Source organism: Ylistrum balloti, unplaced genomic scaffold (assembly GCF_031769215.1).
Source record: "Ylistrum balloti isolate Yb309-2 unplaced genomic scaffold, AGI_CSIRO_Ybal_v1 Utg371262, whole genome shotgun sequence".
NCBI lineage: Eukaryota > Metazoa > Mollusca > Bivalvia > Pectinida > Pectinidae > Ylistrum > Ylistrum balloti.
This window is the reverse complement of record NW_026782680.1, coordinates 1,413-21,193: the sequence shown is the minus strand read 5'-3', so window position 1 is coordinate 21,193 and position 19,781 is coordinate 1,413. Positions and strand designations below refer to the sequence as shown.

General features: G+C 37.7%; 1 protein-coding gene across 1 annotated transcript; it reads right to left on the bottom strand.

The window, feature by feature from the left end:
- Positions 1-10,728: 10,728 nt before the first annotated feature.
- On the bottom strand, positions 10,729-14,331 carry LOC132561681 (E3 ubiquitin-protein ligase ZNF598-like; the record flags this gene model as incomplete). The annotated part of the gene is made up of 1 exon (XM_060226383.1): positions 10,729-14,331. A coding segment is annotated over one exon (1,996 nt), but the record flags the coding sequence as incomplete, so codon positions are not given.
- Between the last annotated feature and the right edge of the window lie 5,450 nt (positions 14,332-19,781).

The window sequence follows — 19,781 nt, the reverse complement described above, 5'->3', positions numbered from 1 at the left end:
AATCACCTGTATGATGTAGCATCATTGACGAGTCCTAGAAGGACAAATCAGCTGTATGATGTAGCATCACTGACGAGTCCTAGGAGTACGAATTACCTGTATGATGTAGCATCATTGACGAATCCTAGAAGGACGAATCAGCTGTATGATGTAGCATCATTGACGAGTCCTAGGAGTACGAATCACCTGTATGATGTAGCATCATTGACGAGTCCTAGAAGGACAAATCAGCTGTATGATGCGGTTAAATCCATTTAGTTTGACTCTACTTTATATAACTCTAATATTTTTAATATCATAAGGTGCTATTAAATGATGTTGTTCACTTTTGTTTCCAACCTGTATGCATTGACATACACTAGATAGTTACGTATCAATGTACACTGGACGTTTTGGTATTGGTGGACACTAATTACCGAATTATTCAGTGTTAAATCATTGACGCACGCCTGATATGTGTTAACTTAAATTCAGTTATCACTTCAGTATCAGCGCACACTAGATATTTGGTTGTTGACGTGCACTTTGGTGGTTGCCCGACAGGCACTAGATATATTTATAGCATAATGATGTGAAATAAAATAGACACAGAATTGAATAACACTTAGCAATAAAAATTTAGAATTACATACAGTACTGCCAAACAATCAAGTAAGCTATATCAAAGAGATGTAGAAAATAACAAATACATTGGCATATCGGTTTTAATCTCTCTGAATTATGACTCGTGATAAATTATGACTCGTGGCTGCACGTTACGACTGATACTGGTGGAAAAAAACCTCAGCAGTTCTCTCCTGATCTTTTGCTTGATACTTTTACTGGTGGACCAGCATGCGATGAAGTTATTAAATCGGTGTTTGTGTATTAACCTTTACCTGGTTTATATAGTTCCCAGTACTAGTGAATCAATCCTTTAATTCTGGTGAAAGACCTCAATTACCTGCATATTTGTGACTTAAATTTTGTATGATGAATTACTTAACACAGTATAATCGTAAATCATTTATCACTTTTGATTTTGGGTTTGATCGGATAAACAAAATGGAGGACACGCAGCCATGTTGAATTTTGACGAGGAAATTCTGTTATCATCATTTTCAACATCTCCCTTGCTCCCTATAGTTGTTTCTTTTTCTATTTACGAACTGTCGAATGTTGTAATCCCGTGTTTTACTCTCGGTTTCCTGTTTAATCCCCCTCGCCTCAGAGGCGACTCAGAAATATCCAAAGTCATCGAAAGAAGAATCAACTCTAAACGGAAGGTGTGCTTGTCCCATTCAACAACTTAGTTTTCATATATCTGACAGGTCATCAACAATGGAAAGTTCAAGTGTATATTTTGAATCATGCCACTACTGAATGAATTGAAACATGCAGTTTTACAACGCATGATCAGACAAAACACTTAAATAACACAAACATTCCCGAAAGCATCGCCACGCCAACAACCATGTAATACTCTTCTCGTGCAAACAGTACGATACCATGTGAAATGCGATCTGATCTGTCAGTAGGGGTTACATTATCACCTTATCAAATAATGTCTGTCAGTAATCAGAAAAGTATGAAATCTCTTCAGAGCTACAAACGTCAGCCATTAGCGATATGTCATCGAGTGCTGAGCCTGGATAAGGCTACATGACCCTTCCTTAATGTGTTCCAGTCGTTTCCGTTGTCCTATCTGCTTCTACCGGATCGACACCTCATGTCAGCATTCTCATCATCTTTTTTAAGCTTTTCAATTCAAAAGCAATGCATTTGACAACTTCATACAACACGCTTGAGGTGTGACCAAATTTTTTACAACATGTACCAACAAACACTTTCGTAAATTGTTCGGAATAACTATCTGATATCCTCTTCCTGAAAAATGAAAACAAAAATTTTAAATTGCTTAATTTTAGAATGTTTATATTGTAATAGTTAAATCTTGAAATTTCATTTCTGTTGCCTGATAAAGCTCGCCGACAGCTGTCCCGTATGTGTGAGGTAATGTACAGTGTTACAAAGTGACACTACTTTGTACTGCAGAGACAACTGAAAGTGCATTTTAAAATGGTTAATGTGAGAATAAGGACTGGTTGTCTGCTTTGTTGCTTGCATGGGCTGATGAAGGGAAGGGAACCGCGGGTACCTGCTTCGCAGTGAAACGCGGGTACCTGATTAACAGTGAACCCTGGGTACCTGCTTCGCAGTGAACCGCGGATACCTGCATCACAGTGAACCGCGGGTACCTGCTTCACAGTGAACCCCGGGTACCTGCTTCACAGTGAACCGCGGGTACCTGCTTCACAGTGAACCCTGGGTACCTGCTTCACAGTGAACCGTGGGTACCCGCTTCACAATGAACTGCGGGTACCTGCTTCACAGTGAAACCCGGGTACCTGCTTCACAGTGAACCGTGGGTAAATGCGGTCACGGAAAGGAAAAAATACATGCAAGATCCTGTGTAGTTAAATAGAGCTTTGAGTACTCGGGTATTTACTAAAACGCCTTTTTCTGTCCTGAACATGCTGAAATAATATTTGCCATGTCAAACACGCTAAGACTTTTTAAATTTCGTCCTTATTGAAAACAATAAGTAATATTGAACAGTTTAAAAAGTTATTTCGGCACATTTTCTCTGGGTTGGTAATATCAAGGGAATAAAAGCTCTTACAACACAACCAGTAGAAGCTGGTCATCTTAATCAGACAAATCAACTCTGTCTGATGAAGATAACCATGGAGTCATCGTCACACTCTAATCTTCTACTGGCTGTGTTATAAGATGAAGGTAACCGTGTAGTCATCGTCACACTCTAATCTTCTACTGGTTGTGTTATAAGATGAAGGTGACCGTGTAGTCATCGTCACACTCTAATCTTCTACTGGTTGTGTTATAAGATGAAGGTGACCGTGTAGTCATCGTCACACTCTAATCTTCTACTGGTTGTGTTATAAGATGAAGGTGACCCGTGTAGTCATCGTCACACTCTAATCTTGTACTGGTTGTGTTATAAGATGAAGGTGACCCGTGTAGTCATCGTCACACTCTAATCTTCTACTGGTTGTGTTATAAGATGAAGGTGACCGTGTAGTCATCATCCTCTACTGGTTGTGTTATAAGATGAAGGTGACCGTGTAGTCATCGTCACACTCTAATCTTCTACTGGCTGTGTTATAAGATGAAGGTGACCGTGTAGTCATCGTCACACTCTAATCTTCTACTGGTTGTGTTATAAGATGAAGGTGACCTTGTAGTCATCGTCACACTCTAATCTTCTACTGGTTGTGTTATAAGATGAAGGTGAGCGTGTAGTCATCGTCACACTCTAATCTTGGTTGTGTTATAAGATGAAGTTGAGCATGTAGTCATCGTCACACTCTAATCTTCTACTGGTTGTGTTATAAGATGAAGTTGACCGTGTAGTCATCGTCACACTCTAATCTTCTACTGGTTGTGTTATAAGATTAAGGTGACCGTGTAGTCATCGTCACACTCTAATCTTCTGCTGGTTGTGTTATAAGATGAAGGTGACCGTGTAGTCATCGTCACACTCTAATCTTCTACTGGTTGTGTTATAAGATGAAGGTGACCGTGTAGTCATCGTCACACTCTAATCTTCTACTGGTTGTGTTATAAGATGAAGGTGACCGTGTATTCATCATCCTCTACTGGTTGTGTTATAAGAACTTGTATTATATAGGTTAGAAACATCATTCCAATTGCCCAGAACACTTATTAAATTAATAAAATTTCGAACACGATGAAAGTTAATCATCGAAAACAGCAAATGAATGGATTTCTTTGCTCTTTAATGAACTGAACAATTATTTAATGCAAATATCTTTGATGGAACATCAGAAAATTGTCAATTTTTAAACTCCGAGTTTGATAAGTAAATTTTTGATACTAAGACCTCGATCACAAACTTGACTATGTAGTACAATCAATTAACAGGTTGATGGGACTGACTTTCGTTGTCTTTTTGAAGTGCAAAATGCATTATTAATTAACCTGTGTTCCAATATAAGTTTTATTACATTTATGCCAGTGATATATAGAGAAATATTACATTGATGAAATGGTTATTTCTTCAATAATGAAAAATAACACTTTTGCAGACTTACACCAATACGAAGAGAGACTACAGATCATCTTATAAAATTGACAAATAACAAAGAATTAATTTCCCGGAACACCTGGTCTTATTCTCCTTGTACTTTTATTCAAGTCTCCGTGTAAATTTTGTTTATATTTTGCCCTAGTTTTATTGACTCTGAGTTTGGATTATGATTACGTTGAAATGTTGGTGTTTCATTTTTTCACAGTTACAATGTATGTCCAAGAAACTTTTCATGACATGCAGTTACATGTCAATATTCATCAAACGTCCGTGCTTTATTGAAAACCACTTTGTAATATAGAAGGTACTAGTCAGATATTTTATTTGTTCACAGATGAATTATTATTTCAAAACATCTCAACAAGATGTTTTTTTTAGGAATAACACGAACAGTAAAATAATTCAGTGGGTTTTTTTTATCATATAATTTGCTTATCGTGGTATCGATCAACTTTACTTTAAATTAGCTCCAAATCTTGCCCTAATAACTTTAAGGAAAAACCCGAATTTTCATACCATATTTTGATGCTTTTATTCTGAGCTAGTATTCAAAATTGATATTTATTGACTTAATGAATTCTCGTCAAAAACGTACCAACCCAATGTTCAAAGTTAGCTATATAGGCAATTATCGTTGTTGTCCATCACGATTTTGGCTTAAAAATTGATATTTTTAGGATCATTTTCTGTTACGTAGAATGTAAAACAAAAAGGACATTCTGTTAGTCCTAACTTTATATTGACAACACGAGACTGATTTTTCTTTTGCAGGCGAATTAATGGCGGTATGGTAAAATCGTGAGAGGACAGGTTCCTCTTCATCGTTTGCTCCGTTTATTGTCGCATAAACCAGCATTCATTTGACAACTTGGCATATAATCAAGATTTTCTTATACTCCGAAAATTTCCAATTTTTTCACGTTGTTTTTTCTATGGCTTCTACAAAATCGAGAATGTTTGAACATTCGTGAGAAGTAAGACTTTTTAGCCGTCCATGATCAGAATTCGCAGGCGTCTTGATTGATGCAGGTTTTGAGATCTATTTCCTTCTGGAGTGGAGTTTTCTAAAGGAGTGTACAAAAAGGCATACACATGAAAACTGTCTGTAATAGATACAAATCATAGATATTATATAAAAAGAATAGAAATAAGACTGTTTTGTTGTCCTGGAACTTATCTGTGATGCCAAGCAATCTAGAAGGGAAACTCCAATCCTTAAACAGAGCTCACCACCCAACGATCCCAAACGGTTGTACAAAAGACACAATGATAAACATTTTATACACAAATGTGTGTTTATATTGCATATTTATTGTATTAACTAATTAATCAACAACAAAATTTCATCTAAGTTTCCATCACCAAGCAAGATCCAATGCTTATATTTAAGTTAATCTTGTCCAAATGTTTGAAAAAATCCCAATCTGAAGTTACTAGAATTTGTGCAAGTCTATTGTATTGCGTTGAAAAGGATGAGCAAACAGTATCATTGGGGCAGAACGATTCAGCGACACATTTAGAAAATACAAAAAACATCATTAAATTCTAATAATTGATTTTGTCTGTGTAATTTAGAAATGATGGAAATTTTCCAACAGCTACGCAGAAGAACAGCGTCTATACTGAGTTCTACTGTCAACTTCGCTTCGCACTGAGCGGCAGCCATTTTTAAATTGTCATGGAGTATGTTTTGTGATCTTTCTCAGCAGTCTATGTATCCATGGTATCAAGAACTTTGTCAGGAAGTAGTTCTGTATCAAAATCACTCAGCAAACGCTCTTGGTCTTGTTGGAAAATTTCGTCCTCAGACAGTGGAGAGTTAAACAAAAATTGTAGCAAACATCATTTACAAGGTCTCTAGCAAAGAATTAGCTAATGTAACCCTAAGTGTGACATTGCAAGGAAAAAATAAAAATATTCATAAGCCTACAAATTTTGTTTGAAGTATAACTGTAAATGGTGTCTTTCTATGTGTAACAAATAAAATCATTTTGAAACTTACTTCAGTTAAGAACAAAGAGTTCTTAAAGAATTCTCAAAAGTTCTTAAAGAGTTCTCAAAGAATAAATGAATTAAGAACATGTAACATTGACACTATTCCCAAACTGAGATTGATGGTTATTTGACCTGTTTAAAGATTAGTATTAGGTTTGTTTATCTCAAAACATTGTCCATCATCTCGACTTAGAAAATTGCATTTTACAAATTCATCATGTATATTTCAGAAATTCTATGAAAACATCTTTCCTCTTATTGTTCTGTCATTGTTACATGCAAATATTAAGAGATTAATATAATCAGAATTATGTTCTTGGTAAACAAGAAAAGGAAAAGTCATTTTTTCATTGTGTTACTGCCGTATAAAGAAAATTCTATCATTTTTTTTGCAACCTTCTCATTTCAGTAATAAAGTAGTTACACATATGTTGCATGTAACATGTACACAAAAAATATGAATCATAAAGCATGGCAGAAATGCTATTAAAACATATAAAAAGCCCCCCCCCCCCCCATCTCTATGTAAATTATAATTTAAAATATATATACTCCCACATATCTCAAATATAATATCGTTTAAGTAGTCGCATGTAACATTGACACCAAAAAACGTGCAACTATTTATTTTCGGGTCAAGGATACGTACGGAAATCGTTCCCACCAAAAAATCGCTATGGAGACGTCAAACCTGTTTCAAATACCAGATCTACTGTTTTTTTTGTTGTTGAAAAATACAAAGAAAAAATCAAACAACATTATTAAAGATCATATTTTACTCCGAATGTGTGCGTAACACTTCGTTACGTGATCAAAATTACCTGATTCCGTGGTCTCCTCGAGTTCCTCTACACCAATAACCACCTTTTTGGAAAACTGCATAGTCACGTGTTGACGTTACTGGGAGCGGGTCGAAATATCGCAAAAAACATTATTGTTACGCGATCTGTTACAGAAATACAACTGTTCCAAAGAGAGGGAGTATTTTAGGGTAGTTTGGACACGAAAATTAATTATATTTTATTACCTGATATATTTTCCGAACTCCAGTTGATTGATGAAAATTACGACAATCATATCGTACCTTGTGTTGACACTTCGTAAATTTGCAAATGCCATGTCGATGATGCGTTTCCAAACAAATTTACTGAGGGAAACGTGCACGTAACGTTTGTTGACGCAGAAGTTACCTACATTGGTTTATTTTCAATCCTATTTTTTTTGCAACATTAATCAAATCCTGTACAAAACAAGCGTTTTTATCGATAGACCGATCATTTTGAAGTTGATTAACAGCTTTTACAGCACCACAATTCTTCATGCATTTAACAAATACGACTCGGAGTTTCTGCAGAAATGTCACACTTTTTGCCTATAATTTATCCACTGGCGGCGTACAACTTGTGTTGCTTTCTTGTTATTTAATCAATTAGATCAATTTGTTTTTTCATATGACGATAAAAATAAACCAACTTTAATATTTAAGCAATGTTTATTCTCCATACTTGCATGATTTTGTCTGTTTTTTATTGGATAAACTACTTTGACACTAAAATTTCATTAGCGAAATCTTGCCCATATATCAAAGCATGAAAAACTAATCGGTTAAAAATTACCATAAAGGCATATTTTTTATTTATCTAATAATTATTATATGATTCATCTTTATCATTTTTTATCCTGCAAATCTCGAGCAAATTTGATAGCTTTTATTTAAAGTTTATCATCAAACATATATCAGGGTTCTCTCCCTTCCAAAATGTCTTAAGGATGTATTCATACGTCCAGATCAATGTTAATCTGGACAAATGCATAGACAAAGGAGACAGGCTACGTGTATTTATTGAGAACTGTTTGAATCACGGTTATGATTGAATATTGGATGAAGATTATGAAAAATAGTTTAGTCTCGCTTTCAGATTGGACATAAAGAATGGCGCAGGTAACTTTACATACATCGTGCGCTGTCAAAGTTTCATGAATATCAATGTTTCTCGCACGGATCTCCTCTAAGGTACGGCACTAATCCTAAATGGTCACGTGATAGATCCTTCATCTGACTCTAGGTCGATAAAATGATTACAATATATGAACAAAAGACTGATGAACCGTGGAAAGGTACAAGGAGTGTATTGCTAAAGGTTCCAGAATAGTCAGCGTCTTCTGCTAGGAAAATCAATATCACGCTGCTTAGTGAGTAGCTATCCCAGCGAGTTGTCTTGTAAATGAAAATCGAGGCAAGCGACTGTACAGCGATAGGTGGACGTGTCTTTTATCTAAAGTTCTCTAGGAATTCGAGAATTCTAACGGTTCATTTCCTTTTTGACGAAGTTGCTGAAGCGTATTGTACATCACAATTATACTGATATAGCGCCGTTAACTTTCTTGGGAGTTTTTTTAATAGAATATAGTCGTGCAATTTATGCAATTCAGCAGTGGTTCTGAAATCAAAGTTGATCAAAATTTCTTCTACGTTCTTCAGAGTAGAACAGCGATACCATAAACCTAATGAGTTTTGAGCAACTAGCCGAACAAGGATGACACATTACTAGTGCGGATTCTTATGAAGAATGGGATTCAGTCCTTATCTGAAATTCACAAGTATCTGTATTTTAATATTCGAGTGTTGAAGAAGAAGACACTTACTCTCGCCTTTGCTCTCTGCACCCCTGGAACATCTCATGGCACAAGTTGACGTTTTCATGTGGGCCACCTTGTGGACAAGTCGTAAAAACTAGTGTGATCTTCTGATGTACACTGAACGAATCACGAATACTGAATAAAGACAGTGTCAATACATGCATACCATCAAAACTGTCATCCTATACTGATAATTCTTATAAAGTTATTTCCAGCGGGAAATAATCAACGTTATGCTCACAAATATAATTTCTCTATGAAAATTACAGTTAAGTCTAAAAAAATCCTCACAAGAAAGAAATGTGAGACTCATTTTGGTAATTAAAGCACCTTAAGATGCTTCCATTCATGAAGAGTATTTGATTCTACCATATCTGGGTGTTGAGACTTTGTTTCATGTGACCTAAAAATGAGACCGATTTCAATAAACATTTAGCTACAAGAGGTTGGCTTTTTAAATAACATCAGGGCCATAGATGACAGTCTGGTTCTTAAACTTAGAATTTCCATTTCTTTCCATGAAATGTAATCAGTACTGGATAGAATACTTAGTACCGAGAGAGTCGAATTATCTTGATGTGGCAGAAACATGCCATATTAAGCTGAAGTCAAAGATTAATACAATTTGTAAAACCAAGAGGTTTCTGAAACACACCAGCTCCTCACATTATAATTGTAACCCTGAGCAAAACGTCACAAAAATGGCAGTAGTAGTTATCCTTCCCTAAGTGGCGATACAGCTCGTCATTATCCATATAGCGTTCATCACAGAGGTGACACAATAGGTGACCCTTGTAGGATGAATCATCCTTGTCTGCAATAATAACAAAAGTACGTGAAATCCCCAGTCAAGCCATCGGGATATTAGTCGCATGTCGTAAAGATATGTACTGGATCGTGAACTAATCCAATTTAGATAAGAGGTCCATGGGCCTTGATGATCATCTGACTGTAGAGACCTATTAACGATACGTGGCAGATTTGACCATGGTCGACAACTAGTTTTGAGGGAAATTCACTTCAGCTAAGTAGTAGTTGAGCATCTGACTAAGAGACCTGGAGGTCGCGGGTTCGATCCCAGGTGGAAGCACACTATTCTCTTTCCTGATCATACTAAATAGCAGCAGTGGTATTAAATGATAGTTATACTAGCACTAAATAAAACACAAGACAGCCTTTCCTTCATTTTTCAACATTCCCAATCATTTTCAGTTTAATGGCACCAATGGAACTTTAGAAGTGTAAAATATGTTTTCAAGATGGCGGCCACATTGGATTTCGGACTGATGACCTATACGTAAAAAACTTTGCAGTCTTGTATTTTTTTCATATCGTTCAACTGTCAATGATTGGCACCTGAAGTGTGGACACATTTAAGGTGAGTTTGGAGATGTATCACCCTATAATTCAAGCAGTTTCGTTGACTTCCCAAATTTTTACGGCGTTAAATGAACAAAACCCATTTATGTATGTTCTCAAACATGCTATCATACATACAAAAGACACAAGTGAACAAAGCATTACCATGCAAATTTTGAGTTAGCTATCACACGTTAGGTAACAGAATGAGCTGTTTATACGGATATTTCATCTAAGTAGAACTTGTCAGCGATTGAAATGGTGAATTTGGAAGTTGAAAATTGGCGGGATCAAATATGAACGTATTGATAAGTAGGAGCACATTGCCTCCATTAATGAATATTTAATGAAATATCATAAAAAATTATTCATTAAATTCTGTAACTTTTTAATTTTTCATTCCGATATCATTTTAAACAAACTCTTCACATCATTCGGATGGCTCTAAAAGGAAATGTTAGAAAGTCCATTCTGATCCTTTCCAATTCCACACAGCTACAGAGGTCTAGAACTTAAAACCTATAGCCAGAGCTTTCACAATGAAAATCAACGACTGTCTTCATAATACTACGTAATTCAGAGATAGCACCAAAGTTTCACAACACAGAAAAACATTCCACATATTCAAATATAAATAATAAATTTTATTTCCTTTTCAAATTCCAAAACAGCAATTAAATTCCATGGAATAATGATAGTACTGATTACAAGTAGACGTTTCATTGGCAACCAACTCTTATCACTATAGAATACCTTAGTTATAAGCAAATGATAGCATGATCCATTTCGGGGAACTGTTTTTGAATACCCAACAATTAGATTTATAGAACTTGTACATAAATTGTGAATATACAATGTACAATCTGAGTCCACTATATCCGAACTAGAAAGTTTGAATTATATTAACCATAGTTTGGCTTTAATTAGAAATTCTCTAAAATAAGATATCAATTAACTTGTGCATATTTGCTATAAGACATAAAGCATATACAAAGTCTACAATTAATCTTGTATTTCAACTTAAGTTTATTACAGATTGAAAAATCAAAAACAGGTCAATACTAAAAACATCACAGCTAGAGACTGTAAGATGAAGTGATAGAGAATACATTGAAAAAACACTTAGAATTAATTGAAACAAAATTCATACTTTCTTTGTACTGTTTAAAAAATATGTTTCGTGTAATCTCCATTAAATTAAAAGGACATAGGACAAAAATATTTGGGCATTTAATACTTGGTCCTATTCCAGAGTCAGTGATTGTTGCTGGATGTAAATATCTTTAACGTGTTTTAGTTTTAGTTACAGAATAAACTGTAAATCAAAACACAATCAAGATCTCGACTTTAACTTCAGAAACAAGGCAGTGACTATATGCTCCCCTGAGCATAAATATACTTTTAATTAAAACAAGAGAAAAATTGATAAGTTTCTATGTACCAGACCAAAAAATGACACCTTTTTCATAAGTAGGGAAGCTTTGATATAGCTCAGAATTGATAAACTTAACCTAAGTGCATTCCAGTTTCTAATAGGAAAAAGACATATCTTTACATACAGATGGAAAGACAGGTCAGTCAAGGGCCTTAACTCCAAGAACTCTTATCACTTATCAAATGTCAGATCAACAATTTGTATAACGTAAGTATTTCATGCATGTATGAATTCACGTATTTTATACACAATGTATTGTCATTCATGACTGGAAAGCGTATAAGAAATATATTTATCAAAGATGATGTAAATCTCGACCATTACAATAAATTATTTTTGAATCTCGACACCTGACAATGACAAAATCCTGGAAATAATTTCGAAAAATCTTTCCCTAATTACATTAAGATATTTTGTAACACAGGTAAAGGATCTGGTATCAATATATTATCACATAATTTAAAATAGATACAGTCTCTGAAGCAGCAGAAGTACAAATAAATAAATGATTTTAACAAAAGCCTTAAAGGGCACAAAAATGGCATTAACCTTGCATGCATGCCCTGATACAACCTCTCCTTATTTCACAAGAAGTCCGACTCATGTGACCTTCCGTAGTCATCATATCCGAAAACATCTCTTTATTTACAAGGCTAAAAACCATAAGGTAATTCAAACTCAACAACTAAAACTTGGATGCAAGCATAATAATCAAATGAAAGTCTTCAAGTAGTTTCCTAGAATCACTTTCACAGCTTTTCAATGAAAAGACGTGATTCCTAATGCTGTTCACTTTTACTTTGCCCTTACCCATTCTTTGAGGCCAGGACCTACTGGCCTGGCAGAAGTGTCCGAGTACAGGGAAGGAAAGTCTGAACTGGCATCATGCATAGATGTATGATGGTTGTAGTCTTTTTGGAGTAGTACCTGTCTACATGTAGGACATACAGAAAAAGAGGAGGGTACTTCCCATCCCCCCTTCCTCCCTTGTCCTCCCTTGTGTGACAGGCCATGTTTATCACGCTGCTTTATGGACCCCATACTACTGTACATTGACAAAAGCTCTTGCTGTTTGTTGATGTCAGGAAGAAGAGCAAGAAGTTCAGGAAATATTTCTGTAAAATTTTCCTTCCCAAGCAGAGTTTCACATTTGTCATAATAATCTGCAGCCAGCATCTTTCCATTTCGAAACTCACCAGCCCAGGTCTTGAACTTGTCAAAGTTGCCCTGTGCATGATTTCGGATATCTGAAATCAGCTTGTGATTGCGTGACTGAGCATCTTCAAGTGGTGTATACAGAAAGTTTCCCACATTGACCGACATCGGCACCATTGTCTTCAAAGTCAAACTTTCCTGTATGGCATGAAGATCTAGGATCTCCGGCTTGACAGAGTCCGACTTCACAGACGATCCAAAGCCAGGTGGTGGTTTTTTAGACACTGGTTGGTTACTGAACCCTGGTGGGGAGGTAGGTACTGGTGTCTTTGAAAAGCCAGGCGGAGCTTTCGATTTCTTGTTACCACCAAGTTGGGGAAACTCTTCTTCGTTCAATAGTACATTAGCTTTCTCTTTGTGAGACTTTTGAAGAGCACGTGACTTGGGCACACCGTTTTCCAGTCCAGGGAAATTTTCTGAATCCAATAAATCAAATTTATTGAAAGTAGAATGATTTTGGACAACTGCTGCACTGGCATTTTCCTTGGGATCGTATTTTTCGCTAACACTGACCACTGGGTATCCTTCAAATTCCTCATCACTAGCTTGCTTATTGTCCCTTGAATCTTTTACTGACACAGGTTTTTTGTTTTCCTTTAGTTTTTGCTGTTCAGTTGAATCTGGTATACTTTTCATTGAGATTAAGGAGTTTGCAATGATATCTAAAGTAGCATTTTCTCCCAACGATGACGAATTAGTGTTAGTAGATATTGATTCAACGACACCTTTCTGCTTCTTTTTCTTTTTCTTACTTTTACTTGCAGTGTCATTATGTGTAGTGTCTTTGTCACTCTTAAAATTATTCATACTGTATTCTTTTCCATCAATATCAAACCAATCAATTTTCTTATTTGGTTGTTGTTTTTTACTTTCCGTGCTCGATCTCCCCCATTCCATGTTCAATGGAGGTGTATTTCCTAGTGAGGGAAATTCTTTATCATCTACAAGTACTCTTTTAGAAGGATGAACATTATATTGTTTAGATTTACTAACTTTTGAGCCTAATGTCACATTAATATTATTTGTAATGTCTTTGTGTTGTTGGACAGGTGAGCGAGGTTTTGGAGGAGGCTGAATTCCCCATGATCCAGCTTTCGTTGTGTTATTTGACAAGTGATTTTTGGCAGTTGGTAATTCTGGGAAGTCATCTTTTTTCAATGATTGCACAGAACTAGGTCGATTCTTATTTGAGACAGTGGTAACAGCTTTACGAACTTCAGCACGTGGTTCTTGTTTGCTTTTCTTTGACACAAAAGGTTTAGGTGGCTCTGCAAGCCCTCCACTAGACTGCCCCAGAGTGGGAAAGTCCGCCATTCCGAGGCGACCATGCTGTACAGACATGTTATTAGCCTTGGCTAGTTTGTGAGCTATTGATTGATCCTTGATAATGTCTTCTGTTGGTGTGTGGGATCTACCAGTTGGCACCATGTTTCCTAACGTTGGAAAGTTGGATTCATCATGCACAATCTTAGGGCTCTCCTGTTCCATTTCCTCGACTGGACTTTTTGATTGTTTTGAAAGGTCTTCCTTCATTGTTTCCAGAGACACCTTGATGGCCTTTTCAACATCTTCATCCCTAAAATAACCAAAAAAAGCAGTGTGTAGTCTTTCTTATGCATGTTACCATCCTGTTTATATAAATTTACAGTCTAATACAGTCCCTCCCATTCATTTCATCTGTCCTTTCTTATCCTCATTATGAAAGCATTACTGTGATTGTCTTCTGGAAAGAAAAAAAAATCCAATGTTAGCAATGTAACTTGATCCTCCATTTGACCGTAAGTCTGATTATATCACCTTGGCTGGACATGTCTCCTACATATAATGATGTCTCTCCCATTGAGAGAAGCCCTGTCTACATCTCTGCTTACAGCAATTGATGTGCTGATAATTCTCTTTGTCCTACTTCCCAGTTATTATACAGTGCTGATATCACTCCCCATGCTGTTCTCTATGTGTTAAATACTAACCTGAAGCAGTCCCTGTAAGATGTTTGATATCCCTCCCCATGCTGTTCTCTATGTGTTAAATACTAACCTGAAGCAGTCCCTGTAAGATGTTTGATATCCCTCCCCATGCTGTTCTCTGTGTTAAATACTAACCTGTCAGTCCTGTAAGATGTTTGATATCCCTCCCCATGCTGTTCTCTGTGTTAAATACTAACCTGAAGCAGTCCCTGTAAGATGTTTGATATCCCTCCCCATGCTGTTCTCTATGTGTTAAATACTAACCTGAAGCAGTCCCTGTAAGATGTTTGATATCCCTCCCCATGCTGTTCTCTGTGTTAAATACTAACCTGAAGCAGTCCCTGTAAGATGTTTGATATCCCTCCCCTTTGTGTTCTCTGTGTTAAATACTAACCTGAAGCAGTCCCTGTAAGATGTTTGATATCCCTCCCCATGCTGTTCTCTGTGTTAAATACTAACCTGAAGCAGTCCCTGTAAGATGTTTGATATCCCTCCCCATGCTGTTCTCTGTGTTAAATACTAACCTGAAGCAGTCCCTGTAAGATGTTTGATATCCCTCCCCATGCTGTTCTCTAGTTGTTAAATACTAACCTGAAGCAGTCCCTGTAAGATGTTTGATATCCCTCCCCATGCTGTTCTCTGTGTTAAATACTAACCTGAAGCAGTCCCTGTAAGATGTTTGATATCCCTCCCCATGCTGTTCTCTATGTGTTAAATACTAACCTGAAGCAGTCCCTGTAAGATGTTTGATATCCCTCCCCATGCTGTTCTCTATGTGTTTTGAAATACTAACCTGAAGCAGTCCCTGTAAGATGTTTGATATCCCTCCCCATGCTGTTCTCTGTGTTAAATACTAACCTGAAGCAGTCCCTGTAAGATGTTTGATATCCCTCCCCATGCTGTTCTCTGTGTTAAATACTAACCTGAAGCAGTCCCTGTAAGATGTTTGATATCCCTCCCCATGCTGTTCTCTATGTGTTAAATACTAACCTGAAGCAGTCCCTGTAAGATGTTTGATATCCCTCCCCATGCTGTTCTCTGTGTTAAATACTAACCTGAAGCAGTCCCTGTAAGATGTTTGATATCCCTCCCCATGCTGTTCTCTGTGTTAAATACTAACCTGAAGCAGTCCCTGTAAGATGTTTGATATCCCTCCCCATGCTGTTCTCTATGTGTTAAATACTAACCTGAAGCAGTCCCTGTAAGATGTTTGATATCCCTCCCCATGCTGTTCTCTGTGTTAAATAAATACTAACCTGAAGCAGTCCCTGTAAGATGTTTGATATCCCTCCCCATGCTGTTCTCTGTTAAATACTGTTGTTTGAAATACTAACCTGAAGCAGTCCCTGTAAGATGTTTGATATCCCTCCCCATGCTGTTCTCTAGTTGTTAAATACTAACCTGAAGCAGTCCCTGTAAGATGTTTGATATCCCTCCCTATGCTGTTCTCTAGTTGTTAAATACTAACCTGAAGCAGTCCCTGTAAGATGTTTGATATCCCTCCCCATGCTGTTCTCTATGTGTTAAATACTAACCTGAAGCAGTCCCTGTAAGATGTTTGATATCCCTCCCCATGCTGTTCTCTGTGTTAAATACTCACCACAAGCAGACCCTGTTTTTGATATCCCTCCCCATGCTGTTCTCTGTGTTAAATACTAACCTGAAGCAGTCCCTGTAAGATGTTTGATATCCCTCCCCATGCTGTTCTCTGTGTTAAATACTAACCTGAAGCAGTCCCTGTAAGATGTTTGATATCCCTCCCCATGCTGTTCTCTATGTGTTAAATACTAACCTGAAGCAGTCCCTGTAAGATGTTTGATATCCCTCCCCATGCTGTTCTCTATGTGTTAAATACTAACCTGAAGCAGTCCCTGTAAGATGTTTGATATCCCTCCCCATGCTGTTCTCTGTGTTAAATACTAACCTGAAGCAGTCCCTGTAAGATGTTTGATATCCCTCCCCATGCTGTTCTCTATGTGTTAAATACTAACCTGAAGCAGTCCCTGTAAGATGTTTGATATCCCTCCCCATGCTGTTCTCTGTGTTAAATACTAACCTGAAGCAGTCCCTGTAAGATGTTTGATATCCCTCCCCATGCTGTTCTCTATGTGTTAAATACTAACCTGAAGCAGTCCCTGTAAGTGGTTTGATATCCCTCCCCATGCTGTTCTCTGTGTTAAGATGTAAGATGTGTTAAATACTAACCTGATATCCCTCCCCATGCTGTTCTCTGTGTTAAATACTAACCTGAAGCAGTCCCTGTAAGATGTTTGATATCCCTCCCCATGCTGTTCTCTGTGTTAAATACTAACCTGAAGCAGTCCCTGTAAGATGTTTGATATCCCTCCCCATGCTGTTCTCTATGTGTTAAATACTAACCTGAAGCAGTCCCTGTAAGATGTTTGATATCCCTCCCCATGCTGTTCTCTAGTTGTTAAATACTAACCTGAAGCAGTCCCTGTTGTTTGATATCCCTCCCCATGCTGTTCTCTGTGTTAAATACTAACCTGAAGCAGTCCCTGTAAGATGTTTGATATCCCTCCCCATGCTGTTCTCCAAGATGTTTGATATCCCTCCCCCTGCTGTTCTCTGTGTTAAATACTAACCTGAAGCAGTCCCTGTAAGATGTTTGATATCCCTCCCCATGCTGTTCTCTGTGTTAAATACTAACCTGAAGCAGTCCCTGTAAGATGTTTGATATCCCTCCCCATGCTGTTCTCTAGTTGTTAAATACTAACCTGAAGCAGTCCCTGTAAGATGTTTGATATCCCTCCCCATGCTGTTCTCTATGTGTTAAATACTAACCTGAAGCAGTCCCTGTAAGATGTTTGATATCCCTCCCCATGCTGTTCTCTGTGTTAAATACTAACCTGAAGCAGTCCCTGTAAGATGTTTGATATCCCTCCCCATGCTGTTCTCTGTGTTAAATACTAACCTGAAGCAGTCCCTGTAAGATGTTTGATATCCCTCCCCATGCTGTTCTCTGTGTTAAATACTAACCTGAAGCAGTCCCTGTAAGATGTTTGATATCCCTCCCCATGCTGTTCTCTGTGTTAAATACTAACCTGAAGCAGTCCCTGTAAGATGTTTGATATCCCTCCCCATGCTGTTCTCTAGTTGTTAAATACTAACCTGAAGCAGTCCCTGTAAGATGTTTGATATCCCTCCCCATGCTGTTCTCTGTGTGTTAAATACTAACCTGAAGCAGTCCCTGTAAGATGTTTGATATCCCTCCCCATGCTGTTCTCTGTGTTAAATACTAACCTGAAGCAGTCCCTGTAAGATGTTTGATATCCCTCCCCATGCTGTTCTCTGTGTTAAATACTAACCTGAAGCAGTCCCTGTAAGATGTTTGATATCCCTCCCCATGCTGTTCTCTGTGTTAAATACTAACCTGAAGCAGTCCCTGTAAGATGTTTGATATCCCTCCCCATGCTGTTCTCTATGTGTTAAATACTAACCTGAAGCAGTCCCTGTAAGATGTTTGATATCCCTCCCCATGCTGTTCTCTGTGTTAAATACTAACCTGAAGCAGTCCCTGTAAGATGTTTGATATCCCTCCCCATGCTGTTCTCTATGTGTTAAATACTAACCTGAAGCAGTCCCTGTAAGATGTTTGATATCCCTCCCCATGCTGTTCTCTGTGTTAAATACTAACCTGAAGCAGTCCCTGTAAGATGTTTGATATCCCTCCCCATGCTGTTCTCTGTGTTAAATACTAACCTGTCCCTGTAAGATGTTTGATATCCCTCCCCATGCTGTTCTCTGTGTTAAATACTAACCTGAAGCAGTCCCTGTAAGATGTTTGATATCCCTCCCCATGCTGTTCTCTGTGTTAAATACTAACCTGAAGCAGTCCCTGTAAGATGTTTGATATCCCTCCCCATGCTGTTCTCTATGTGTTAAATACTAACCTGAAGCAGTCCCTGTAAGATGTTTGATATCCCTCCCCATGCTGTTCTCTGTGTTAAATACTAACCTGAAGCAGTCCCTGTAAGATGTTTGATATCCCTCCCCATGCTGTTCTCTGTGTTAAATACTAACCTGAAGCAGTCCCTGTAAGATGTTTGATATCCCTCCCCATGCTGTTCTCTGTGTTAAATACTAACCTGAAGCAGTCCCTGTAAGATGTTTGATATCCCTCCCCATGCTGTTCTCTGTGTTAAATACTAACCTGAAGCAGTCCCTGTAAGATGTTTGATATCCCTCCCCATGCTGTTCTCTGTGTTAAATACTAACCTGAAGCAGTCCCTGTAAGATGTTTGATATCCCTCCCCATGCTGTTCTCTGTGTTAAATACTAACCTGAAGCAGTCCCTGTAAGATGTTTGATATCCCTCCCCATGCTGTTCTCTGTGTTAAATACTAACCTGAAGCAGTCCCTGTAAGATGTTTGATATCCCTCCCCATGCTGTTCTCTGTGTTAAATACTAACCTGAAGCAGTCCCTGTAAGATGTTTGATATCCCTCCCCATGCTGTTCCTCCCCCTCCCCATGCTGTTCTCTGTGTTAAATACTAACCTGAAGCAGTCCCTGTAAGATGTTTGATATCCCTCCCCATGCTGTTCTCTGTGTTAAATACTAACCTGAAGCAGTCCCTGTAAGATGTTTGATATCCCTCCCCATGCTGTCTCTGTGTTAAATACTAACCTGAAGCAGTGTAAGATGTTTGATATCCCTCCCCATGCTGTTCTCTGTGTTAAATACTAACCTGAAGCAGTCCCTGTAAGATGTTTGATATCCCTCCCCATGCTGTTCTCTATGTGTTAAATACTAACCTGAAGCAGTCCCTGTAAGATGTTTGATATCCCTCCCCATGCTGTTCTCTATGTGTTAAATACTAACCTGAAGCAGTCCCTGTAAGATGTTTGATATCCCTCCCCATGCTGTTCTCTATGTGTTAAATACTAACCTGAAGCAGTCCCTGTAAGATGTTTGATATCCCTCCCCATGCTGTTCTCTATGTGTTAAATACTAACCTGAAGCAGTCCCTGTAAGATGTTTGATATCCCTCCCCATGCTGTTCTCTGTGTTAAATACTAACCTGAAGCAGTCCCTGT